The 27,020-nt window shown below is 38.4% G+C and overlaps 1 protein-coding gene across 3 annotated transcripts in view; it reads right to left on the bottom strand.

Annotated features, from left to right (window-relative positions):
- The window catches only part of LOC150078025 (uncharacterized), a 442,574-nt gene that overhangs the window by 357,569 nt on the left and 57,985 nt on the right, over positions 1 to 27,020 (bottom strand). For all 3 annotated transcript variants that reach the window (XM_090384338.1, XM_090384339.1, XM_090384340.1), the window contains exon 3: positions 11,527 to 11,727. In XM_090384338.1, the coding sequence (XP_090240464.1) occupies positions 11,527 to 11,727 (201 nt within the window). The remainder of the gene's footprint in view (positions 1 to 11,526; positions 11,728 to 27,020) is intronic.

Raw genomic sequence — 27,020 nt, 5'->3', positions numbered from 1 at the left:
ATTTTAGTTTATTTTATCAAAAGAAGTGAGCAGGGGATGAAACCCCCTAGTTATTATTATTATTATTATTATTAGCCATATAGTGCAAGGAAGCCTGAGGCTTATGCTGCACCAGCCAAAAAAAAATTTGAGTTACCCTGAGAGAGAGAGAGTGAGAGAGAAGTAAAAGGGAATCACCAAGAAAGAGAAGAATGATGATATCCAGTTCAGGGCCCTGGGTGTGCCAAGCCCATACTCATTAGATGTGAGCCCCTGGGGATTATTAATAAATACAGAAAACAACAAAGCCCGGCAATGAACCACAGAAGACTCCATTAATAACATTAGTCCACAAAGCACAGTGATTAATGATAACCACTCTCACCCTTCACCCACTCAACCATCACTTAAGCCATAGCGGTAACCGAGTGGTCAGGAGCGGGAGTGCAGCGGCACACGCTCTTTGAGTAGGACGGGGTTCAAGCCCCTGACTGCTAAATACGGTCGATCTGCCAACCCGCACTGGACCAGCGTGGCAGATTATGGTCCATTTCCCTCAGCATGAATTGTTGAGGAGGCTTCCATCCTGCAGTGGGTTGATAATGGCTGCAATTTACTTTTTTTTTTTTCTTTTTTTTTTTTTACTATGGCTTAAGTTAATGCCACACTGCTCCAATTTGCATGTGTCTTTTATATGCATCGCTATCAAAAGCTTTCCTGAAATATGATATCAAAACTGTTTTTTTGCATCCAGTTCCTTTCTGACTGCATTGTAGTATCCAATCAAATTGGTCAGACAAGACTCCCCCCCCTCAACAAATCCATGCCGTTACTGCAGTATAACTGCACTCCCCTAAATGGTATTGCATTTCTTCTTTAACAAGTGACTCCATTATTTTCCCTGGAACAGAAGTTAAGCTAAAAGTTCTGCAATTAGTTATGTCAACCTTTGATCCCCTTTATGAATTGGGAATAGACTCACATCTCCAGTCCACAGGAATCTCCTTGAATGCAAAGATGCTCTCATAATTATGGCTAAGAGTTTGCTTACCACCTCCTTTGCTGTCTCACTTAATATAATTGGATAGATCGCTTCCACCTCAGGCACCTTTTTTTTTTTTTTTTTGTTTAGCTACAACAATTTCTCTTCCACATCTTAGTTATCAAAACATCACTTAGCTCCCTGTTAAAGTTTATCAAACTTCTAGCATCCACCTCCCTAAACAATTAGCATTAGCAGTGGCAAATGATGTAAACTTATACAGCATAAGCAAAAAAAAAAAAAAAAAGAAAAGGCCTCTCATTTCACTTATTCATTACCTCCAATAGTTTGTTGTTGTTGTTGTTGTTGTTGTTGTTTGGTTTTTAGGAGCATTAGCAACTAAGGCCATATTGCTCCGGAATATGCGGTGGTCATTCCCTGACCTTTCCGCATCCTCCATATTTGGTGGTGACGGGCTCGAACCCCGGTCTAATCAAGAAGCGTGTGGTACGCACTGCTGCTCCTTCCCACCTGGCTACGGAGGCGCCTCCAATAGTTTGTCTAATTCTACTTTCAATTTATTTAAGCTATCAACTTCTACAACAACATGGAAGTTTGTTCCAGCGAATCAACCTGGTTAAAGGCAAATTCTGTACGTCTATTCTGCAACTGTCCTTCTCAATTTGAATTTGTGCCCTCTCATATGTGTGTGACCTGAGAAAGAGGAAGAATACTATCAGCATTGAGCTTGCTCAATCTATTCAAAAACCTTAAACAGCTCAATCAGATCACCTCGGAGGTGCCTACTCTTCAGACCTGCAATTTGCAGAAATGAAGTCTCTCTTGGCAAGAGTATCCCATTGTTCCCTTCACCAATCTCGTTGCCGTTCTCTCTACTCATTCCAGCAGCTCTACATCCTTCCTAAAATGAGGCCTCCAGACCTGTACGCAGTACTCAAAATGTGGCCTCACCATTGCCTTATACAATGGGATAATCACCCGTATCCCCTAGCTAAATTCCTGTATATCATTTACAAAGCCCCATGAGTTGTCCTGGCAGCCAGTCTGCACTGCTCAGAGAACTCTATATCTGGCTGCACAATTACCCACGAATCTTTTACATTTTCCACAAACCTGAGTGGAATACCAGACATAGTGGACATAGTGTGTATCTGTCAGCGGTGTCGGTGGTCCCCCACAAAAACCACATAAAAGTGCCACTGTAAAGAAACAAAATCTGCCAAGCCCAGATGAGTGTGTGAGTAGTGCATGTACCATGAATATAGTGTCTTTCATATTGTTCATCTGGTCTCTCAGTTACTGGAAAGCCCCGTCACCAGGAAGAGGCATTCCAGCATCCATCCATGTCACAAGGAGCCGGACCAGGTCAGTAGAGGGATGCCTATTGGAGTCCAATCCTCCCCAGCAGAGCAAGGAAGGAGAGAACTCAAGAAATGAAATGAGGCAAAGGGAAGAAGGCACAATTACCCACAAATCTTTTTCATTTTCCACAAACCTGAGTGGAGTACCACACATAGTGGACATAGTGTGTATCTGTCAGCGGTGCCAATGGTCCCCCACAAAACTGCGCAAAAGTGCCACTGTGAAGAAACAAAATCTGCCAAGGCCAGATGAGCATATGAGTAGTGCATGTACCATGAATATAGTGTCGTTCATATTGTTCATCTGGTCTCTCAGTTACTGGAAAGCCCCATCACCAGGAAGAGGCATTCCAGCATCCATCCATGTCACAATGCGCCGAACCAAGTCAGTAGAGGGATGCCTGTTGAAGTCCAGTCCACCCAGCAGAGAACTCGAGAAAGCAAGGAAGGTGAGAACTCAAGAAAGGAAATGGGGCAAAGGGAAGGAGGTAAGAAAGGGAAGAGCTAGGACCTCAAGGAAGGGAGGTTCTAATATAGAAATAAAAACAAAATAATAATAAAATAAAATAATAATAAAATAAAATAATATAAAATAATAATAAAATAAAATAAAATAATAATAATAATAATAATAATAAAATAAAAACTGTTCACAAAGATTGCATAGTCTATCTTCGTTGTCATTCCTCTCTTTCTCTCCAAATCTTCCAATAACTTTGCTAACTTGTTCAGTTCCTACTCTTGCATTGAAATCTCCCATTAGAAATATCTCTTTGTTCTTAGGAATTTTTTCTATTAGTTCTCTCAGATCCTCCCAAAATTCATCCTTGTTTTACGTCTAACGTTCAATATCAAATTTCTACTTTTTCTCTAACCCAAATACAAAATATCTTTTCTTATTTATTGTACTGTTAGGTTTTCACTGTCTACAATTATACAAATATACCACAGCGATAGGTACAGTAATCCATAATTCCCTTAATGATGTTGAGCACAGAAATACATGCTGGTGTGCTGTTAGTTGGACCATAAAATTCTGGTAATCACCCTTGTAATGCTGAGGGTAGGCATTGATTATTCAGTCAAAAGTGTAGATATGAAAGCTCAAAATGTCAAATCAAAATTACAATAAACGTTCACACCTCACCCTCTTGCATTTAAGGACAATTATTTCAGAAAGAAAATTATTTATTCCTTTCATCTCACTTAAGTGCATCTGTCAAACTGCGAAGAAGCAAATATATATTTTTATCAACATGCAAAGTGAGATTAACTGGCTTCTTTGATTTAAAGGTAAGGTCTTTACTTTGGAGAGGACATTTTAGATTATTTGTTTATTTATTTATTGAAGAACCTTCATTTAAATTCATTAAATTTTATTGTTTTACTGTACTGAATTTTTCTTTGGATTTATTTTATAAATTTGAAATTGTCATGCATTCAATGTTGCAGTTTAATTAACTTCAATATTATTTTTGTGCAATTTTGTCAAAATTCGTTTTACAATACATCTCTGATTTTGTTAATTGGTCAAAACTTTTCAAAAATTACCAACCCTGAAATAATGGGTGGAAACATGAAAAGAAAATTGAGTGGCTGGGAGAACATCAAAAAGAGAAAAATTCAAATATGAGCAGAATGAAAAACAGTCAAAAAACCATGGGCCACTTTACATCGAGGAAAATTTTTAAAACATATAAAACTTCTTGTGAAACTGATGCTCCTCCTTCATCTTCAACTTCTCTGTTGCGTACTTGCAAGAATAAAGAAAAGAAATCTCCAATATGGTGTGTGCAAGATGTATCAGTAATTATTAATAGTGTTACTACCCAGATTTCTAATGATCCGTTTTTATGGCCAAATGTTTTAAATGATAACATTAGACAACTTATTGTTAAAAAAAGGGCCTGAGAAAATATCTGATTCAGATTTTCAGTTCCTCAAAGTGATGGTCGGCAGTTTTCAACAAATTTTTATAACAGTCTTAAGTAATAATGAAGTGATTGAAAGATCTTGGCTAGTTCACTCCATAACAAATGATGCAATTTATTGTTTTTGTTGTAAACTATTTTCCCTCCGACAGGTTCACTTGGCCAAGCAAAGGCTTTTCAATATGGAAAAATCTAGGTCTTCTATTACTTATACCCAAATATAAGGTACTGCATATGGGTAGAAGTAATTGCAGAATAAATAAATAAATTTTCTATTTATACTCCAGGCTAACCACACAGTCAGAGAAGTTCATAACATAAACTGTGTAGTACTACACTCAGATAGTGGAAAATGAAAAGGACCTGTGAGTAACTGTGCAGTCTGATATGAAGTTCTCAAAGCAGTGCAATGATATACTGGAATTTTGGTAGCAGGGATAAGGAAGCAATTATCCCATTGTATAAGGCAATGGTCAGGTCACATCTTGAGTACATACAGGTGTGGTGGCCTCATTTTAGGAAGCATGCAGAGCTGCTCAAATGAGTACAAAGAAGGGCAATGAGATTAGTGAGCGGAACAAAAAGGTACTCTTACCAGAAAAGCTTCAGTTCTGCAAAATTACAGTGTTTGGATACTAGGCAGCTGCAAGGTGATCTGATTGAGCTGCTTAAGGCTTTGAATGGCTTGAGCAAACAATGCTGATGGGATTCTTCTTCTTGCTCAGACTATGCACAAGAAGAGGCATAAATTCAAATTGAGGAAAGGATGGTTGCATAATAGATGTGCAGGAGCTTGCCTTCAGCCAACAGGTGGTTGATTGCTGGAACAAGTTTTCCACAACAACAGGTGGAAATTGGTAGTTTAAATAAATTCAAGGAAGAACTAGACAAAATATTGGAGGGGATGGATAAGTGAAATGGGATTTTTTTTTTTTTTTTTGGCTAATGCTGTATAAGCTTGGTTTATTGCATCATTTGCCACTAGTAATACTAATACTAAATACTTCCCAAATTCAAATTTTACATCTCTTATATCTGAGAGAGAGGCTGTGTTTCCAATATCCCCACAACATCTGCATTTAATGATTTGATGATTTATTTATTATTCTTCTAGCATTAGTGTTCACACAAGTATAGCATCTGTTTTTACTACAAATAATCCTAACACTGCTCATGTATTTGTTTGTTCGATGACCCCTTATAATCTCCAACAGCTTGCTTTCCATGTTCCAATAGAAACAGTACAAGAATACTTCTGCCTGCAGCTGTTAATCTATTATTCTGTGTATCTCTCCAGGCTAACAGTTTTCCAACCTGCCTAAGGGGTTGCAAGACAAATATTCTTGCAACCCCTTTTATTTAATTGTATCCCATCTCTGTAAAACAGTTCCTCCTTAACAAGCAAAGATCACACTGAGAAAAATTCTAACCCATGAGCCTTGAATGTTCTCTCCAGGGCCAAATTAATTGACAGTGCTCTCATTATGTACTTCCTCATATTGCATTTTGTGGGCAAAATTGCTGGAATTTTTAAATTTAACCTTAACTTGTGACTTTTTCTCAATTACCCTGTACTTATTAAGTTCTTTAGGATTGCAAGGATAGGCGTGCTTTCGATTTATTTTTTTTAATTAGATATTTTTTTTCTTTTTCTGTGATTAACAGACGCAAAAAACAGATATAGCCTTATCAACTAATTATTAAGATAAGACTTAATAAAAAGACAAGAATTAAAATTTGGGTGTTCTATAACTTTACAGAAAGCTTAAAACTTTAACACTACAGCTTTACATTCTCTAAAAACTTAGACATTCAGTTTAATTACAACTGTATAAGATTTATTTCTCTCCTCCCATATGCTTTACTCTTTTTTTTTTTTTTTTTTTGTTTTGTTTATTTTCTCTCTATATATACGTATCTCTTCACAAGCATGAAGATATATATACTTCATGAGTTCTTACATAACAATACATGGGATGCTTGCATAGACTGTCTAAATCTAACAATACTCTGTTAAAACTACATTTAATGTATGAATTTCTTTTTTACATACAATTGTATGGAAAAAGGAATTAATAATGTCCAGATTTCTATTTGTCCCATTTTAATGAAATTTGGAAAGGCTCAACAAATATTTTTAAAAGGCCCAAATATGAAATTTCATGAAAATATATATTAGCATTAGCATTAGTAGAGGCATTTGATACAAGAAAGCAAGCTTATGCAGCATCAGCCAAAAAAAAAAAAAAAAAACCCACTTCCACTTCACCCCTCTGTTCGTTCAAAATACCTGTCCAGCTGAGCCTTAAACTTATTTAGTCTATCAACCTCCACCACAAGGGATGGCAGTCTGTTCCACCAACCAACCACCCGCTGGCTAAAGGCAAATTTCCGCACGTCTATCCTAGATCTGTCTTTCCTCAATTTGAATTTATGCCCTCTCAGGTGATTTTTCTGAGCTAGAGGAAGAATCCCATCAGCATTGAGCATGCTTAAACCATTCAAGGCTTTATACACCTCTATCAGATCACCTCGCTGGTGCCTAGTCTCCAGACACTGTAATTTGCAAAACTTAAGCCTTTCTTCGTAAGAGCACCCCTTTGTTCCATTCACTAATCTTGTTGCCCTTCTCTGTACTCGTTCCAGCAGCTCTACATCCTTCTTAAAATGAGGCCTCCAGACCTGTATACAGTACTCTAGGTGTGGCCTGACCATTGCCTTATACAATGGAACAATCACCTCCTTATCCCTGCTGGAAAAATTCCTGTATATCATTGACAATACTCCATGAGCTACTCTTGCAGCCCGTCTGCACTGCTCAGAGAACTTCATATCTGCCTGCACAACCACCCCCAAGTCCCTTTCATTCTCTACCACTGTCAGTGTAGTACCACAGAGTTGATACATTGCTCTGGGGTTGCTGTTTCCCATGTGTAGTACTTTACATTTGTCAATGTTAAACTTCATTTGCCACCTCTCAGCCCATCTGCTCAACCTTTCCAGATCCTGTTGCAGCAGCATAGTGTCAGTAGTGTCCTTGACAACCCTGCCAACCTTTGTATCATCTGCAAACTTGGACATTAAGCTTGATATACCATCATCAATATCATTTATAAATACAGAAAACAACAATGGACCCAACACTGAGCCCTGAGGGACTCCACTAATAACATCAGTCCACGATGAGCAGTGTCCATTGATTACCACTCTCTGTCTTCTCCCCCTCAACAACCCCTTTATCCATAGCAGCAATTTGCCTCCAATGTCACACTGCTCCAATTTGTGTAGCAGTCTTCCATGTGCAACAGTATCAAAAGCCTTTCTAAGATCCAAGTATATAATATCAAAGTTATTCCCTGCATCCAGTTCTTTTGTGACTGCATCATAATATCCAATCAAGTTGGTCAGGCAAGACTTTCCCTTAACAAAACCATGCTGTGTCTGAGCTATAACTGAAATCTTGTCTAAATGATCCTGCAGTGCTTCTTTAACCAGTGCCTCCATTAATTTTCCTGGAACAGAAGTTAAGCTCACAGGTCTATAATTACTTGTTTCAGCCTTTGATCCTCCTTTGTGAATTGGGGTCACATTTGCACATTTCCAGTCCATGGGTACCTCCCATGAGTCCAAGGAAGCTCTCATAACTATGGCTAAGGGTTTGCTTACTTCCTTTGCTGCCCTGCCTCCTTTAATATAACTGGATAGATCCCATCCACCCCGGGTGCCTTTCTTGTGTTTATCTTTAACAGTTTCTCCTCCACTTTACTCCCAGTTATTTCAAGATTCTGTAGCTTACTGCTAGAGTTGAATACACCTCTGGCATTCCCCTTGGTGAATAACTCCTCATGTGTGAATGTCGATGCAAAATATTCATTTAGTTTGTTAGCTACCTGAGCAGGATCATCAACAGTTGACCCATCAATATCAAGTGGACCAATCTGATTCATCCGCTTCCTTCTAGAGTTTACATAAGTAAAGAACTCTTTGCTGTTTTTCTTTGCATCCCTTGCCAAGGATTTCTCGTAATCTGCCTTCGCCTGCCTAACTTCCTTTGTAACTTGTTGCATATCAACTTGTATCTATCATAGGCTTCTGTGTCATGTGTTAATTTGTAAGTATCCCATGCATTTTTCTTCTCTGCCATATGCCTCATTAGTTCATCTGACATCCATTTTGGCCTAAACCTTGAACAATATTTCTTAGTTGGTATGTAAAGCCTAGTAGCTTCCAAGATAAGTTCTTTGAATGCTTCCCATTTTGAAATTGCTGTTGGTAACATCATCAGTTGGTCCCACTGTATAGAATTTAAATACTGTCTCAGACCATCGTAGTCGCCTTTACGGAAGCAATAACCCTTCCCTTTACCCCTAATGGTAGTTACCTCTTTCAGTAAATCCCACTTCAGCACACTGTGATCACTGCCACCTAGTGGTTCATTTATCTGCAGATTCTTAATGCATGAAGAATCACTGCTGATAATCAAATCAAGAGTATTACTCCCTCTAGTTGCCTCCCGAACATGCTGATGTAGAAAACAATCATCCAATAAATCCACAAAAGCCCTGCTAGTGTGTGAGTAACCAGCCCCCAAATTCCAGTCAATATCTGGGAAATTAAAATCTCCCATTATAAGACTCTCTGATTTACTGGCCCACTCTATTTCCCTGTACAGTTCCTTATTATACTCATCAGAGTCATTAGGCCTATAGCACACTCCTACTCTCAATTTTGATCTTCCAATGCTTATGTCACACCAAACTGACTCAACACTGCACTGTCCAGCGATATCGACTGGCTTCACTTCCTTGGTTTTTATGTGTTTCTTAACTAATAGCATAACCCCTCCCCCCTTCCTATCCTGTCTATTCTTTCTGTAGACGTTGTACTCCCCATATTGCAGTTCTGCATCCCTTATATCTGTGTGACACCACGTCTCTGATATCCCAACAATATCTGCCTTTGATGTTTTGAGCAATACCTCAAATTCATCAAATTTATTTACTAAACTCCTAGCATTGGTGTACACGCAAGTATACCTGCACCTGTTTCTATTCTTAGCTACCCTAACACAACCCATGTGTTTACTTGTACCGCAATGGCTCCCAGCAGTCTCTGAAATACCATGCATCTTGTTTTTCAGGCTTCTGCTCATTCTAATAGAAGCAGTGCAAGAATCTCTTTCACCTCTGCCAGTGGCTACTGTCAATCTATTGGTCTTTGTCTCCCCCCAAGCTAGCAGTTTTCCGACCCACCTAACACTGCCTCGATAGCATCAGCAAATATTCTTGCACCCTTTCTATTTAAGTGTATCCCATCCCTGTAGAAGCAATCTCTCCTGTTAACAAGTACAGTCCAGGCTGAAAAAAATTCTACCCCTTGAGCCTTGCACAATCTTTCCAGGGCCGAATTGATCGACAAGGCTCTCATCATATACTCCCTCCTATCGTGTCTGGGCAGAATTGCAGACACTTTCAAATTCAACCCTAATTCTCGGCTTTTGTTCAACAGTGACCTGTACTTGTTAAGTAATTCTGCCGGTCTCCTACTCTTAATATTATTAGTGCCAACGTGTACAACTATATCACCTTTTGTGCCCTTAAAAGATGATATTCGCTCTACAACGTCATCAACCTTTGCCCCTGGCAGACATACCCTGGTCCTGTTCCACCTATCTTTTTTACAAAGCATCTTCCCCGTTTCCCTGACAATAGAGTCACCAACAACTACTAGTTCCTTCGGGACCAGCGCATTCTGCCTTGGGGGTTGTCTCTGTGTCACACGATGCCCAAGTGCAAGCTCTGGCGTTGATGTGGGCAGCTGAGAGCTTGATGGGCCCTCAATTTAGTTTCTTCGAGGGCATCCACCCTGTCCTTCAAGCTCTCATATAGGCCCACAAGAACGCCGAGTTGTTGCCTGATATCGATACACTCCTTGCATCGCGCACATACAAAGACATCCCCCTTGGCAGTATCATGTCCCGTACCCGATTGCTCTGCAAACATCAAGCAAACAGTGCATTTTATAAGGCTGTGAGTCAGAGGACAACTGCCCCCCTCAGTTCTGCTCTGAGCCACAGCACTTCCATTAGCTTGAGCCTTTTGCTTTGCTGCTCTGGTCTGAGTCATGATTCTATTAATTTATTAATTAATTATAATTAAGTATGTTATGTTATTAATTATGTTAAATATAATTAATTATATTACGTTTGTAATCTAAGTCGTTATATGTATTTATTTAAACGTACAATTTAACTGCTAACGAAGTTCAACTAACGCTATCTAGTACGGCATACAACTATCGTATCACAATGGCGGGAAAATTTACGAACGGTAGCGGAGTTGAAACACGTGGAAACCTTTACCGATACTAAATATGTAATAATATTAAAAAAAAAAAAAATATATATATATATATACAGGGTGTCTCAAAAATACATGGCATAACTTCAGGAATGAGTTCATCATATGTAGACAATAAAAATATTTTATATCAACATAGTTCCAGAAATGCTTGGTTTCCGAGTTTTGAAGGTCTTTCTATGACACTTAACTGTTCACATCACCTTATAGTAATTGTTCAAAATGTCCTCCTTCTGCTTGAATACAGGCCTCACATCGACATCTCATGGAGTCGCGAAGACGATGCCAAATTCCTGGCATATTTCGTATTTTCTCACACCCTGCCACAATTCGATTGCAGAGAGTTTCCACATCATATAAAATTTTATGAAAATCCATTCACTGGAAGTTGAGATGTCACATGCGGATGGACAGATGGTCAGATAGATGTATCGACATGGTAAAGACAATTGGGGCACATGCATGTGTGTGTGTGTGTGTGTGTGTGTGTGTGTGTGTATTGTATATATATGCAAATGTGCCTAAAAATGTTTTTGACCAAATTTTGAATAAAGTTTAGTGAATGTATATTAAAAGTTATTCATTAGACTATATTTCATACTTAAAACTTGCCTGAGGAAATTACATTTATTCTCACAATAAAATTTACATTTTTTAAAATTTTACTGTATAATACTGCTTCCCAATCTTTGCCAAATTTCAAAAGCCCAAAATACACTCTTTTACTCAGATTAAAAACTCTTTCTATTATTGTTTCCATGATTTTATAATACAATACAAGTTCTGCAATAATGACATACTTTAAAAGAATAATAGCAAAAATTGGAATATTTTCTTATATACAAAACAGTATTAATTTTGTGGAAAAGCAAAAAATAATCCAAAATATTTACCTGTGACATGATGTTATCTCCAGTAATCACAGCAATTTTCAATTCAACATCCAATTTTGCAGCAATTTCTTTCAATGCTTGTGCACAACTTTGTGGATTAATCCCTCCAGCATTACTAATAACTCTAATACCTCTACGCTTAATTTCCTTTAAATGGGGGGCCATTGCTAGATGGACAAAATCAGGAGTATACCCCATACACTAATGGATAAAAATATTTTTAAATGATTTTTGGATGCGAGTATTTAAAATGATAAATACTACTCATTGGCTAATTGGTTCAATAACATTAGTATTACCTTATAATAAGAGCCTGACATCAATATATTAATACAATGCAACATTTTATTCTGATAATGCTTTTGATAGTTAAAAGTGGCCATATCTAGTTTAAAAAGGAGAGAAGTCATGTGAATTCTATAATTATGTCTAGTTGCAGAAAATTACATTCAACAAATTAAAATTTTTTTGTTTCCTTTCTTAAACAAGGCATTTCAAACCTAGAGTGCTGATTCTGAATATCACCTTGTAACTGCCAACTTTCGGAAAGCAAAAATCAGAATTTTTTTTTTTTTTTTGAGAGAGATCGTGTTTCAGTAGAAATGCTCCTGGGCAGCATTCTGGACTTTTCTTCCAATTTAATGATAACTAATTAATGCATGCCATACACTATAATGGGTAAATTACACTTGTTGACATGAAATGACAACAATTGCATTTTAAAGTTCGTTGCTTGGGTTTAAGTTTTTCTATAAGAAATACATAAGTAATTTTTATAGAAAAACTCGAGGAGAATCGCCTCTGTTTTAAGGAAACAAAAATTGTGTTATTTGACTTTCAAAAGCACAAATCTGGACTTTACAATTTAATGTAAAATTTTACAAATCAGGACTTGACAATTTAGTGAAATTTAAAGTGGCATAGACAAGCTCTCACCCTGCATAGCACCTCACCTCACCTCACAGAGATGCAGGGCAGCGCTTAAGAGTAATATTATAACAGAATAATTCTCTCTTTCTCATTGATAAGATTTTTTCAAATGCTCACTTTATCTCCACTACAATTAATATTGTTACAGTACATTTTGTGATATATTTGTATGATATATTTATTTGTTCATCTCAGTTTTAATTATTTTAGAGAGTGTCTGCCTACAACATAAATCTTGCTACATTTTCTCCAGTAGTAAATATATCACCAAGTGATATATCTCAGATTATCCACTGTACTCTCTCCACAGCAGAGAGTAAAAAAAGTCACATATATTGATATTTATCATATTGATGCAACACAACCAGTGCTGTGCAAAACAGAATGTACTGAGGGTATTATCCTGGGCCCTGGAAATAAATGACCTAAGTAAAGGTGCCCTCGTTTGTGGGGTGGGGGGGTTACCATAATAATAATACATAGCAACAATAAGAAAAATTATCAAAAACTTTGGCGGGGAATCTCAAAGGGAGTTTTTCCCCTGCACACCCAGACACCTTTGCATATCCCTGACCAAAATGCAACACTAATGAGACTTGCAAAATTCAATTATTATTAACCCTTTTACAAGTGAGTTTCTGGACAGTATCCAAACTGCCCAGTGTGAATTTTTTTGAGGAATTTGGAAATTTGTGGAAAATGAAAAAATTAGTACATAAATGATTATAGTCAACAACAACAACAACAGATATTTGACTACCTGAGGCACCTGAATTCTTCCACAGTTCTTGCACCTGCACTCCTTCTTGTTAGTTCCTATATGCTGAATGCTGCCATGTATTATGAATTTTCTCAAATCTATTATGATTTGAGATATATTTTTTCATCTGTTATGAATTTTTTGTTATTGAAACTTACAGATATAGACAAAGAAATGAAGAAGGCCAAAGGCTGGTGGATCTGTGCTTGTGGAATAGATTAAAAATAAGTAATATGTGGTTTGACAAAAAGCTAAGCCACAAGATAACGAGATACAGCTGGAATGGAAGATATAAAACAGTAATAGATTATTTTACCATCGATAGATTATGGAGTAGAAAGGTGATAGATGAAGGTTATACCCTCAGTAAGTATGAACAGTGACCACAAACTGTTGGTGGCCAAATTTAAGATAAGAGTTGAAAATAAAAAATAAAAAGAGTAGAACTGGACAAAAGATAAAGATCTGAAAATTGCCGAATCAAGAGATAAGAGAGAAGTTTGCAGAGAAGATCAAAGAGAGAGAGAGTATCAAGTACATTAACAGAAGATGCCAATGAGGAATGGGAAAAATTTAAGAAGGTGATGGTGCAAACTGCTGTAAAAGTTTGAACAGTAAGTATGAACAGTAACCACAAACTGTTGGTAGCCAAATTTAAGATAGGAGTTGAAAATAAAAATACAAAGAGTAGAACTAGACAAAAAAAAAAAAAAAAGAAAAAAGGCACCTCCGTAGCCAGGTGGGAAGGAGCAGCAGTGTGTAGCACACGCTTCTTGATTAGACCGGGGTTCGAGCCCGTCACCACCAAATACGGAGGATGTGGAAAGGTCAGGGAATGACCACCGCATATCCCGGAGCAATATGGCCTTAGTTGCTAATGCTCCTAAAAACCAAATAACAAACAACAACAAAAGATAAAGATCCAAAAATTGCCGAATCAAGAGATAAGAAAGCAGTTTGCAGAGAAGATCAAAGAGAGAGAGAGAGAGAGAGAGAGAGAGTATCAAGTACATTAACAGAAGATGCCAATGAGGAATGGGAAAAATTTAAGAAAGTGATGGTGCAAACTGCTGTACAAGTTGTGGGAGAACTAGAGGAACCAAAAAAGAGTGACACATTGGTGGAACAACAGAGTTAAAAGGGCAGTAAAACTGAAGAATGAAGCTTTCATTCTTCAGTTTCACTGAAAATTATGAAAACAAAATCACTGAAATTTATGAAAACAAAATTGGAAGAGGACAAAAAAGCATATAATGAGAAGAAAAAAGAAGCAAAGAGAATTGTAAAAGAGGAAAAGGACAAAAGTTGAATGATGTTTACAAAAATCAAAGGAGGATGTTAATGGAAATAGAAAGATGATATTTGGGATGTTGAGTAATTAGTTGAGGCATATGATGCTGATGCAAGAAAGTAAGCTTATAGAGCATCAGCCAAAAAAAAAAAAAAAAACGCTTCCCATCTTCCAATATTATCCATCAAGTCACTTAGAATGTTTGTCTAGTTCAGCCTTAAATTTCTTTAAGCTATCAACTTCCACAACAAGAAATGGAAGTCTGTTCCAGCAATCAATTACACGCTGGATAAAGACAAACTTCCACATATCTATTCTACAACTGTTTCCTTAATTTGAATCTATGCCCCCTCAGGTTCTTAATCTCAGCAAGTGGAAGTATCCCATCAGCATTGACCCTGCTCAAACCATTCAAGACCTTCTACACCTCAACCAGATCACTTCGCTGGTGCTTAGTCTCAAGATGCTGCAACTGACAGAATTTTAGCCTCTCCTAGATTGGTGAGAGGAACCCCTTTGTTCCTCTCACCAATCTTGTTGCCCTTCTCTGTACTCGTTCTAGCAACTCTACATCCTTCCTAAAATGAAGCCTCCACCCCTGTACACAGTACTCAAGGTGTGGCCAGACAATTGCCTTATACAAAGGTATAATCCCACTTGTCTCTGCTAGCAAAATTCCTATATATCATTGACAAAACTCCATGAATGCTCTGGCATACCATCTGCACTGCTCAGAGAACTTCATATACGACTGCACAATTACCCCAGGTCTTTTTCCATTCTCCACTTCCCAGAGTGTACTACCACACACTTGGTACATTTCTCTTGGGTTACTGCTACCCATATGCAGTACCTTGAATTTGTCAATATTAACTTCATTTGCCACTTCTCAGCCCATCTACCTAACTTTTCTAGATGCTGTTGCAGTAGCATACTGGCTTTACTATCATTAACAACCCTGTCACCCTTTGTATCATCTGCAAACTTGGACATTAAGCCTGATATACCTTCATCGATATCATTAATAAATACACAAACAACAATGGGCCCAGCATACAGATGGAAGTCTGTAGGACCTGAGGACTCCACTAATAACATTACTCCATGTAGAGCAGTGTCCATTTATTACCACTCTCTGCCATCTCCCACTCAACCACCATCCCTTTATTGATTGCAGCAACTTACCCTTAAAGCCATACTGCTCCAATTTGCACGGCAGTCTTCCATGTGCAACAATATCAAAAGCTTTCCGGAAATCCAAGTATATGATATCGAAATTATTTTTTGCATCCAGTTCCTTTATGACCACATCATAGTATCCAATCAGATTGGTCAGACAAGACTTCCTCCTTAACAAACCCAAGCTGTGTCTGAACTATTAGTGCAGTCTTGTCTATGTGATCCTGCATCACTACTTTAACCAGTGTCTCCATTATTTTCCCTGGAACAGAAGTTAAACTAACAGATCTATAATTATTTGTGTCACCCTTTGCACCCACTTTCTGAATTGGGGATACATTTCCACATCTCCAGTCCATGTGAACCTCCCCTGAATCTAAGGATGCTCCCATAATTATGGCTAAGGGTTTTTTTTACTTCCCTCGCTACCTCCTTCAATAGAACTGGATAGATTCCATCTACCCCAAGTGTCTATCTTATGTTTAACTTTAACAATTTCTCCTCCACTTTGCTCTCCATTATTACAAAATCATTCAGCTACCTGTTATAGTTGAGTAAACTTCTGTCCTCCCCTCGATTACAGAATTCCTCATGTGTGAAGGTAGAGGCAAAATACTTATTCAGTTTGTCAACTATCTCAGCAGGATCATCAACAGTCAAACCACCAACATCAAAGTGGACCAATCTCATTCATCCCCTTCCTTCTAGAGTTTATATAAATAAAGAAGTCTTTGTTGTTTTTCTTTGCATCCTTTGCCAAGGATTTATCATAATTAGCCTTCGCTTGTCTAAAAGTTTATCAAACTTCTAGCATCCACCTCCCTAAACAATTAGCATTAGCAGTGGCAAATGATGTAAACTTATACAGCATAAGCAAAAAAAAAAAAAAAAAAAGAAAAAGCCTCTCATTTCACTTATTCATTACCTCCAATAGTTTGTTGTTGTTGTTGTTGTTTGGTTTTTAGGAGCATTAGCAACTAAGGCCATATTGCTCCGGAATATGCGGTGGTCATTCCCTGACCTTTCCGCATCCTCCATATTTGGTGGTGACGGGCTCGAACCCCGGTCTAATCAAGAAGCGTGTGCTATGCACTGCTGCTCCCTCCCACCTGGCTACGGAGGCGCCCAAGGTGCAGAGGATTTCAGAGACTGGGAGTCATCACAGAACAAGTAAATTGTTATTTTTTGATTTTTAGGAGCATTAGCAACTAAGGCCATATTGCTCCGGGAATTTTCAATGGTCATTCCCTGACCTTTCTGCATCCTCCTCATTTGGTGGTGATGGGCTTGAACCCCGATCTAATCAAGAAGCGTGTGCTACGCACTTCTGCTCTTTTCCACCTGGCTGTGGAGGCGCCAACAAGTAAATACATAGGCTTTGTTAGAGTGGCTAAGAATAACAACATGTGCATGTATACCTGAGTGTACACCAATGCTAGGAGTTTGGTAAATAAATTTCATGAATTTGAGGTGTTGGTCAGAATATCAAAGGCAGATACTGTTGGAATATCACAGATGTGGTGTCACACAGATATAAGGAATGCAGAATTGGAATTTGGGGAGTACAATATGCACAGGAAGGATAGGAAGGGAGGAGGGGTTATGCTATTAGTTAAGAAACATATAAAATCTAAGGAAGTACAGCCAGTTGATGTGGGTGAACAGTGAAGTGTTGATTCAGTTTGCTGTGAAACAAGCACTGGGAAAGCAAAAATGAGAGTAGAAGTGTGTTATAGGCCAAATGACTCTGATGAATATAATAAACAACTGAACAGAGAATAGAGTGGGGCAGCAAATCAGATTGTCTTATAATGGGGGAATTTAATTTTCCAGGTATTGACTGGAATTTGGTCACTTGCATACTAACAAGACTTTGTGGATTTATCAGATGATTGTTTTCTACAGCAGCATGTTCGAGAGGCAACAAGAGGGAGCAACTATCTTAACCTGATTATCGGTAGTGAATTATTAATGCATTAAGAATCTGCAGATAAAGGAACCACTTTGGTGGCAGTAATCACAGTGTACCAATGTGGGATTTACTTAAAGATGTAACTACCATCAGAGATAAAGGGAGGGATTACTGCTTTGGTCCCAGACAGTTTTTAAATTCTATACAGTTGGACCAACTGATGATGTTACCAACAGCAAATTCTCAATGGGAAGCACTCAAAGAATTAACCTTGGAAGCTACTAGGCTTTTCATACCAACTAAGAAATATTGTTCAATGTTTAGGCCTAAATGGATATCAGATAAACTAATGAGACATGTGGCAGAGAAAAAAAATGAATGAGATACATATAAATTAACAGGTGACACAGAAACTGGTCCGTAATCAAGTCACAAAGGAGGTTAGGCATGCAAAAGCAGATTACGAGAAATCTTTGGCAAAGGATGCAAAGAAAAGAGGAAAGAGTTCTTTACTTATGTAAACTCTAGAAGGAAAGGGATGAATCAGATTGGTCCACTTGATATCAATAGTTCAACTGTTGATGATCCTGCTCAAATATCTAACAAATTGAATGAGTATTTTGCATCTACATTTGCACATGAGGAGTTATTCAGGAGGGATGACAAAGGTGTAGAGCTTCCTTGGACTTTGGGAAAGTAGCCATGGACTGGAGATGCGCACATGTGACCCCAATTCATAAAGGAGGATCAAAGGGTGTCACAAGTAATTACAGACCTGTTAGTTTAACTTCTGTTCCGGGTAAATTAATGGAGGCACTGATTAAAGAAGCACTGCAGGATCATCCAGACAAGACTTCAGTTATAGTTCACACGCGGCATGGGTTTGTTAAGGGGAAATCTTGTCTGACAAATTTTATTGGATACTATGATTTGGCCACAAAGGAATTGGATGCAAAGTATAATTTTGATATCATATCCTTGGGTCTTAACAAGGCTTTTGATCCTGTTGCACATGAAAGACTGCTGGAGAAATTGGAGCAGTGTGGCACTGGAGGAAAATTGCTGCTACTGATAAAGGAACAGTTGAGTGGTAGAAGTCAGAGAGTGGTAATCTCTGTCTTCTTCACATCAATGGTCACTGCTCTTCATGGACTAATGTTATTAGTGTATTAGTGGAGTCCCAAATGGTTCAGTGTTGTGTCCATTGTTGTCGTCTGTATTTATTAATATTGATGATGGAATATCAGGCTTAATGTCTAAGTTTTCACACAAAATGAAGGTTGCCAGGGTTATTAATGACACTAATGACAGCAAGCTACTGCAACAGAATCTAGAAAAGTTGAGAAAATGGGCTGAGATTTGGCAACTGAAGTTTAACATTGATAAATGTAAAGTACTGCATATAGGTAGCAGTAACCCCCAGGTAACATATGAATTGTGTGGTATTATACTTACGGTGGTAGAGAATGAAAAGAATCTGGGGGTAATTGTGCAGTCAGATATGAAGTTTTCTAAGAAGTGCAGACGGTCTGCAAGAGTAGCATGTTATATCTTGTCAATGATATACAGCAATTATTCCAGAAAGAAATATGTAATTATCTTCTTGTATAAGACTTTGAATTTGAAAGTGTCTGCAATTCTGCCCAGACACGATAAGAGGGAGTATATGATGAGAGCCTTGTCAATCAATTCGGCCCTGGAGGGATTGTGCAAGGCTCAAGGGGTAGAATTTTTTTCAGCCTGGACTGTACTTGTTAACAGGAGAGATTGCTTCTACAGGGATGGGATACACTTAAATAGAAAGGGTGCAAGAATTTTTGCTGATGCTGTCGAGGCAGAGTTAGGTGGGTCGGAAAACTGCTAGTTGGGGGGGGATACAAGGACTAATAGATTAACAGTAGCCACTGGCAGAGGTGGAAGTGATTCTTGCACTGCTTCTATTGAAATGAGCAGAAGCCTGGAAAACAAGATGCATGGTGTTTCGGAGACTGCTGGGAGTCATTGCGGTACAAGTAAACACATGGGTTGTGTTAGGGTAGCCAAGAATAGAAATAGGTGCATGTATACCTGCGTGTACACCAATGCTAGGAGTTTGGTAAATAAATTTGATGAATTTGAGGTATTGCTCAAAACATCAAAGGCAGATATTGTTGGGATATCAGAGACGTGGTGTCACACAGATATAAGGAATGCAGAAATGGAATTTGGGGAATACAATGTGTATAGAAAGGATAGACAGGACAGGAGGGGAGGAGGGGTTATGCTATTAGTTAAGAAACACATAAAGTCCAAGGAAGTGAAGCCAGTCGACATCGATGGACAGGGCAGTGTCGAGTCAGTTTGGTGTGACATAAGCATAGGGAAATCAAAATTGAGAGTAGGAGTGTGCTATAGGCCTAATGACTCTGATGAGTATAATAAGATATTGTACAGGGAAATAGAGTGGGCCAGTAAATCAGAGAGTCTTATAATGGGGGATTTTAATTTCCCAGATATTGACTGGAATTTGTGGGTTGGTCACTCGCACACTAGCAAAGCTTTTGTGGATTTATTGGATGATTGTTTTCTACATCAGCATGTTCGTGAGGCAACAAGAGGGAGCAATACTCTTGATCTGATTATCAGTAGTGATTCTTCATGCATTAAGAATCTGCAGATAAATGAACCACTAGGTGGCAGTGATCACAGTGTGTTGAAGTGGGATTTACTCAAGGAGGTAACTACCATCAGAGGTAAAGGGAAGGGTTTTTGTTTTCGTAAAGGCGACTATGATGGTCTGAGACAGTATTTAAATTCTATACAGTGGGACCAACTGATGATGTTACCAACAGCAAACTCAAAATGGGAAGCATTCAAGGAACTAATCTTGGAGGCTACCAGGCTTTACATACCAACTAAGAAATATTGTTCAAGGTTTAGGCCTAAATGGTTGTCAGATGAACTAATGAGACATGTGGCAGAGAAGAAAAATGCATGGGATACATACAAATTAATGGGTGACATGGAAGCCTATGATAGATATAAGTTGGTCTGTAACCAAGTCACAAAGGCGATTAGGGAGGCAAAGGCAGACTAAGAAAAATCCTTGCCAAAGGATGCAAAGAAAAACAGAAAAGAGTTCTTTACCTATTTAAACTCAAGAAGGAAAGGGATGAATAAGATTGGTCCACTGGATATTGATGGTTCAACAGTTGAGGATCCTGCTCAGGTGGCTAACAATCTAAACGAGTATTGTGCATCTACATTCACGCATGAGGAGTTATTCAGGAAGGAGAATGATGTAGGTAAAGTAAACAGTGGCAGTGAGCTGGATGATTTTGTAATAACTGAGAGGAAAGTGAAGGAGAGATTGTTGAGGATAAACATAAAAAAGGCAACTGGGGTGGATGAGATCTATCCAGTTATATTAAAGGAGGCAACAAAGGAGGTAAGCAAACCCCTAGCCATAATTATGAGAGCTTCTTTGGACTCAGGGGAGGTACCCATAGACTGGAGATTTGCAAATGTAACCCCAATTCACAAAGGAAAATCAAAGGCTGACACAAGTAATTATAGACCTGTTAGTTCAACTTCTGTTCCAGGTAAATTAATGGAGGCACTGGTTAAAGAAGCACTGCAGGATCATCTAGACAAGAATTCAGTTACAGCTCAGACGCAGCATGGGTTTGTTAAGGGCAGGTCTTGCCTGACCAATTTGATTGGATACTATGATGTAGTCACAATAGAACTGGATGCAGGGAATAACTTTGATATTATATACTTGGATCTTAGAAAGGCTTTTGATACTGTTGCACATGGAAGACTGCTGCACAAATTGGAGCAGTGTGGCATTGGAGGCAAATTGCTGCTATGGATAAGGGGATGGTTGAGTGGCAGAAGACAGAGAGTGGTAATCAATGGACACTGCTCAACGTGGACTAATGTTATTAGTGGAGTTCCTCAGGGTTCAGTGTTGGGTCCGTTGTTGTTTTCGGTGTTTATGAATGATATTGATGATGGGATATCAAGTTTAATGTCCAAATTTGCAGATGATACAAAGGTTGGCAGGGTTGTTAAGGACACCACTGACGCTATGCTGCTACAACAGGATCTGGAAAGGTTGAACAGATGGGCTGAGAGGTGGCAAATGAAGTTTAACATTGACAAATGTAAAGTACTACGTATGGGAAACAGTAACCCCAGAGCAACGTATCAACTCTGCGGTACTACACTGACAGTGATGGAGAATGAAAAGGACCTGGGGGTAATTGTGCAGGCAGATATGAAGTTCTCTGAGCAGTGTAGACGAGCGGCAAGAGTAGCTCATGTTGTCTTGTCAATGATATACAGGAATTTTTCTAGCAGGGATAAGGAAGTGATTATTCCCTTGTATAAGGCAATGGTTAGGCCACATCTTGAGTACTGTATACAGGTCTGGAGGCCTCATTTCAAGAAGGATGTAGAGCTGCTGGAACGGGTACAGAGAAGGGCAACAAGATTAGTGAATGGAACAAAGGGTTGCTCTTACGAAGAAAGGCTTAAGTTTTGCAAATTACAGAGTCTGGAGACTAGGCACCGGCGAGGTGATCTGATAGAGGTATATAAGGCTTTGAATGGTTTGAGCATGCTCAATGCCAATGCGATTCTTCATCTTGCTCAGAATAATCAGCTCAGAGGGCATAAATTCAAATTGAGGAAGGATGGATGTCGGATAGATGTGTGGAAATTTGCCTTTGGCCAGCTGTGGTTGGTTGGTGGAACCGACTTCCATCACTTGTTGTTGAAGTTGATAGCCTAAACAAATTTAAGGCTCAACTGGACAGGTATTTCGAGCGAATGGAGGGGTGAAATGGGAGTGGTGTGTTTTTTTTTTTTTTTGGCTGATACTGAATAAGCTTGCTTTCTTGCATCATATGCCTCTACTAATGCTAATGCTAAAAGTCAATGGTCAGGCCACACCTTGAGTACTGTATACAGGTCTGGAGGCTACATTTTTGGAAGGATGCAGAGTTTCTTGAGCATGTAAAGAGAAGATCAACAAGATTGGTGAGGGGAACGAAGGGGTCCTCTTACCAAGAAAGGCTTAAGTTCTAAAAGCAGCGGCTGGAGACTAGACATCTGTGAGGTGATCTGACTGAGGTATACTAGGCCTTGAATGAATTGAGCATGCTGAATTCTTATGGGATTCTTTCGCTTGCACAAATTATGAACCTGAGGGGGCATAAATTCAAATTGAGGAAAGACAGTTGTAGAATAGATGTACAGAAATTTGCCTTTAGCCAGCGGGTGGTTAATTGCTGGAACAAACTTCCATCTGTCATTGTGGAAGTTGATAGCTTAAATAAATTCAAGGAGGAACTGGATAAAATTTTAGAGGAAATGGATATGTGAAATTGTTTTTTTTTTTGGCTGATGCTACATAAGCTCATGCACTTGCTGTCTTGCATCACATGCCTCCATTACTACTACCACTACTGCTATTAGCAATCCTGATAATTAAACTTTTGCATACTTATTTGTTCTTTTAATTTTAATTAGCCATAAAAATACATCTCAATCTAAAATACTGTTAAATTAACAATAGCTGATTAAAATTAAAAGAACAAATAAGTATGCAAAAGTTTAATTAACTTTTTTTTAAACTTACTGAAATACATAAGTTATGTATTTCTCTTTTTTCTTGACTTCTCTTGACTAATACCATACTGAATGTGTATAGGTTAGCAACTCCTGTAGGGGTTTGGACTTTTCTTATCAAAAATAGTTCAAAAATCAGCAACTTTTTGAACTATTTTTACTCAAAGCCTATGAACTTTGAAACATTTTGTTCTTTATTTTTATCTAACTTTAATAATGTATTATGAATATACTTATTCATATAATTTTATATGAATCTATTGGAAAGATGCTACAGAAACCTAAATTTGTCATGAATATCTCTAGATTCTGTATATTCGTATATATGTATCTGAAATTGTACTATTTTTTTGTTTGCTCGCCTTTTTTAATTTTTATTTTATTCTATTTTATTTGATTTCTGTTTCTTAGCTGAGTTTGAGATTCTGATCTTCTGTTTATACTTTAGAAGAGAAAACGTTATTTTATGAGCTGGTGCCCTTGGCCTGCTGTCACTTCCTGCAGTTGGTAGATGGACTTTATATAAATGTGTATATATATATATATATATATATATATATATATATATACAGGTTGATTCACTACCAGTGCAACAAACTTGCAGGAGGTGTAGGGGACACAAAGACGAATCGGAATCACATAGCATTGCAGGCTCCGAAATGCCTTCATCATGCGGTAGAGGACGTTGAATGGGAGGTCGCATGAACAGCAATCCCGCTGGAAGTCACCATTTGCGAACCAGTTCCCGAGGCAGTAGGATGGACAAGTATTCAAACGTTGAACTGGCCGACATGCACCTCACGTATGGAGCTGCGGACTGTAACGGGCGTGCCGCTCTGCGCTTGTATCAGGAACGTTTCTCGCACAAGTGTGCTTCTCATCATACGATTTTCACACGTGTGAAATAATAAATACAGACGACGTAACCTTCTGTGCACGTGTGCACAGAAGGTTACGTGAGACTGGTTGTTTCACGAGAGGTACCATGAATCGAGAGCAAACGACAAGGACGCCAGACAATGAGGAGAATGTCCTACATCTTACAGAAGGCAATCCAAGTATGAGTACTCGAGCGATAGGCCAACGATTGGGTATTTCCCAATCCACTGTATGGAGGATACTGTCAACAAACCAAATGAGTTCATACCATCTGCAACGTGTCCAATCATTGGAGCTTGCAGATTATCCACTCCAGAAGACTTTTGCTACTTGGTTTCTTCAACAGAAACGGTTCACAAATGCTGACTTCCAGCGGGATCGCTGTTCACGCAACCTCCCGTTAAACGTCCTCTACCACATGACGAAGGCATTTTGGACCCTGCAATGCTATGTGATTCCGATTCGTCTTTGTGCCCCCTACACCTCCTGCAAATTTGTCGCACTGGTAGTGAATCACCCTGTATACACACACACACTGTATATATATATATTTTTTTCCTACCCTTTGTTATTCCATCCATTGAGCTATTAAAGTAACATGAGGGCAATATGGACACTCTTACTTTCCTTTCCACTATGCTATCTTTGCCTCATTTGATCATTTACATTTTCCCTCCCATACGACGCTTTATTTCCTACCAAACACCATTTACCTGCTTCTTTATTTTATTACAAAATTGCTTCTTTGTCTAATTTTTACATTGAAAATTATTTCTATATCACCAACTTGCTATAACTCCAGATATAACTTTTACCGCACACACACCGATTTATTTATTTTAATTTTATTATTATCTTATTTCTTTTTTTAATTACCTTAATTTTATTGTGAACACTGTGTTGGGAGCAGCCTACCTATTTTTATGGAAAATTTTACTTTTTTTTTTTTTTTTTTATGAAAACCCCAAAAAAATACCTTTCCCACGAAAGGTATCAAAACCTATAGTACTTAGTACCGTGCATGGGTTGAAGGAGAAGTATGGGGGAAGGGGGTGCCGGAAACTTTGCTCTAGAGACTAAACATGGTTTTCACCACTTCAAGCATCCAATAAGCAGAGTGGTGGTATTTCACCGGTTGATGAAAGTCATCTACCACCTGCCTTCACCCTCCTTTTTAATAAACAATTTTTTTTTTTTTTTTTTCATGCACTCTATGTAGAATTTCCTTTTATTACTTTTCTTCATTACTTCTAAGTAAGCCTGGAAATGCAATTTATTGATACATGTTTAGGTGTAGTCCCCCGATGAAATACCTGCATTATGTATCAATCTTTTATAGCATGCATCAAACATATTAATTTTTTTTACCTTATATTCAGGTTTTTATTATATCAACCTATTTTCCCACCTGCTATTTGAAGACTGCTATTTCTTTGCAATTAACTAACAATTTTTTCCCTTAGCATTAGCATAAGCACATGATTCAAGAAACCAAGCTTATATAGCATCAGCCAAAAAAAAAAAAAAAAAACCTTTATTTCACCCATCCACTCGCTCCAAATATTTGTCAAGTTCTGCCTTGAATCTATTTAAGCTATCAACTTCTACGACTTTGTTCCATTTGCTAATCTTGTTGCCCTTCTCTGTACTCGTTCCAGCAGCTCTACATCCTTCTTAAAATAAGGCCTCCAGACCTGTATACAGTACTCAAGGTGTGGCCTGACCATTGCCTTATACAAGGGGATAATCACCTCCTTATCCCTGCTAGAAAAATTCCTGTATATCATTGACAAGACACCATGAGCTACTCTTGCAGACTGTCTGCACTGCTAAGAAAACTTCATATCTGCCTGCACAATTCCCCCCAAGTCCTTTTCATTCTCTACCACTGGCAGTGTGGTACCACAGAGTTCATACGTCACTCTGGGATTACTGCTTCCCATATGTAGTATTTTACTTTGTCAATGTTAAACTTCATTTGCCAACTCTCAGCCTCTGGTGAATACACCTCTGGCATTCCCCTCCCTGAATAACTCCTCATGTGTGAATGTTGATGCAAAATATTCATTTATTTTGTTAGCTACCTGAGCAGGATCATCAACAGTTGAACCATCGATATCATCAAGTGGACCAATCTAATTCATTCCCTTCCTTCTAGAGTTTACATAAGTAAAGAACTCTTTGCTGTTTTTCTTTGCATCTTTTTCCAAAGATTTCTCGTAATCTGCCTCGCCTCCCTAACCTTAGACTCAGGGGAGGTTCCCATGGACTGGAGATGTGCAAATGTATCCCCAATTCACAAAGGGGGATCAAAGGGTGACATGAGTAATTACAGACCAGTTAGTTTAACTTCTGTTCCGGGTAAAATAAAGTAGTCAGTGGTTAAAGATGTATTGCAGGATCATCTAGACAAGACTGCAGCAATAATTCAGACACAGCATGGGTTTGTTAAGGGAAAGTCTTGTCTGACAAATTTGATTGGTTATTATGATCTGGTTACAAAGGAACTGGATGCAAAAAATAATTGTGATATCATATATTTGGATTTCAGGAAAGCTTTTGACACTGTTGCGCATGGAAGACTATTGTACAAATTGGAGCAGAATGGTATTAAGGGTAAGTTGCTACAATGGATAAAAGGATGGTTAAGTGGGAGAAGCCAGAGGGTGGTAATCGATGGGTGCTGCTCTTCGTGGGCTAATGTTATTAGTGGAGTCCCACAGGGTTCGGTGTTGGGTCCACTGTTGTTTTCTATATTTATCAATGATATTGATGAAGGTATGTCAGGCTTAGTGTCGAAGTTTGCAGATGATACAAAGTTTGGAAGGGTTGTTAATGACAGTAATGGCAGTGTGCTACTGCAACAGGATCTAGATAATTTGGGCAGATGGGCTAAGAAGTGCCAACTGAAATTTAACCTTGACAAA

This window comes from Mastigoproctus giganteus, chromosome 11 (genome assembly GCF_048544385.1).
Source record: "Mastigoproctus giganteus isolate SK-2022 chromosome 11, ASM4854438v1, whole genome shotgun sequence".
In the NCBI taxonomy this organism is placed as follows: domain Eukaryota; kingdom Metazoa; phylum Arthropoda; class Arachnida; order Uropygi; family Thelyphonidae; genus Mastigoproctus; species Mastigoproctus giganteus.
Note: the sequence above shows the minus strand (reverse complement) of the source record. Positions and strands in the feature narration are given on the sequence as shown.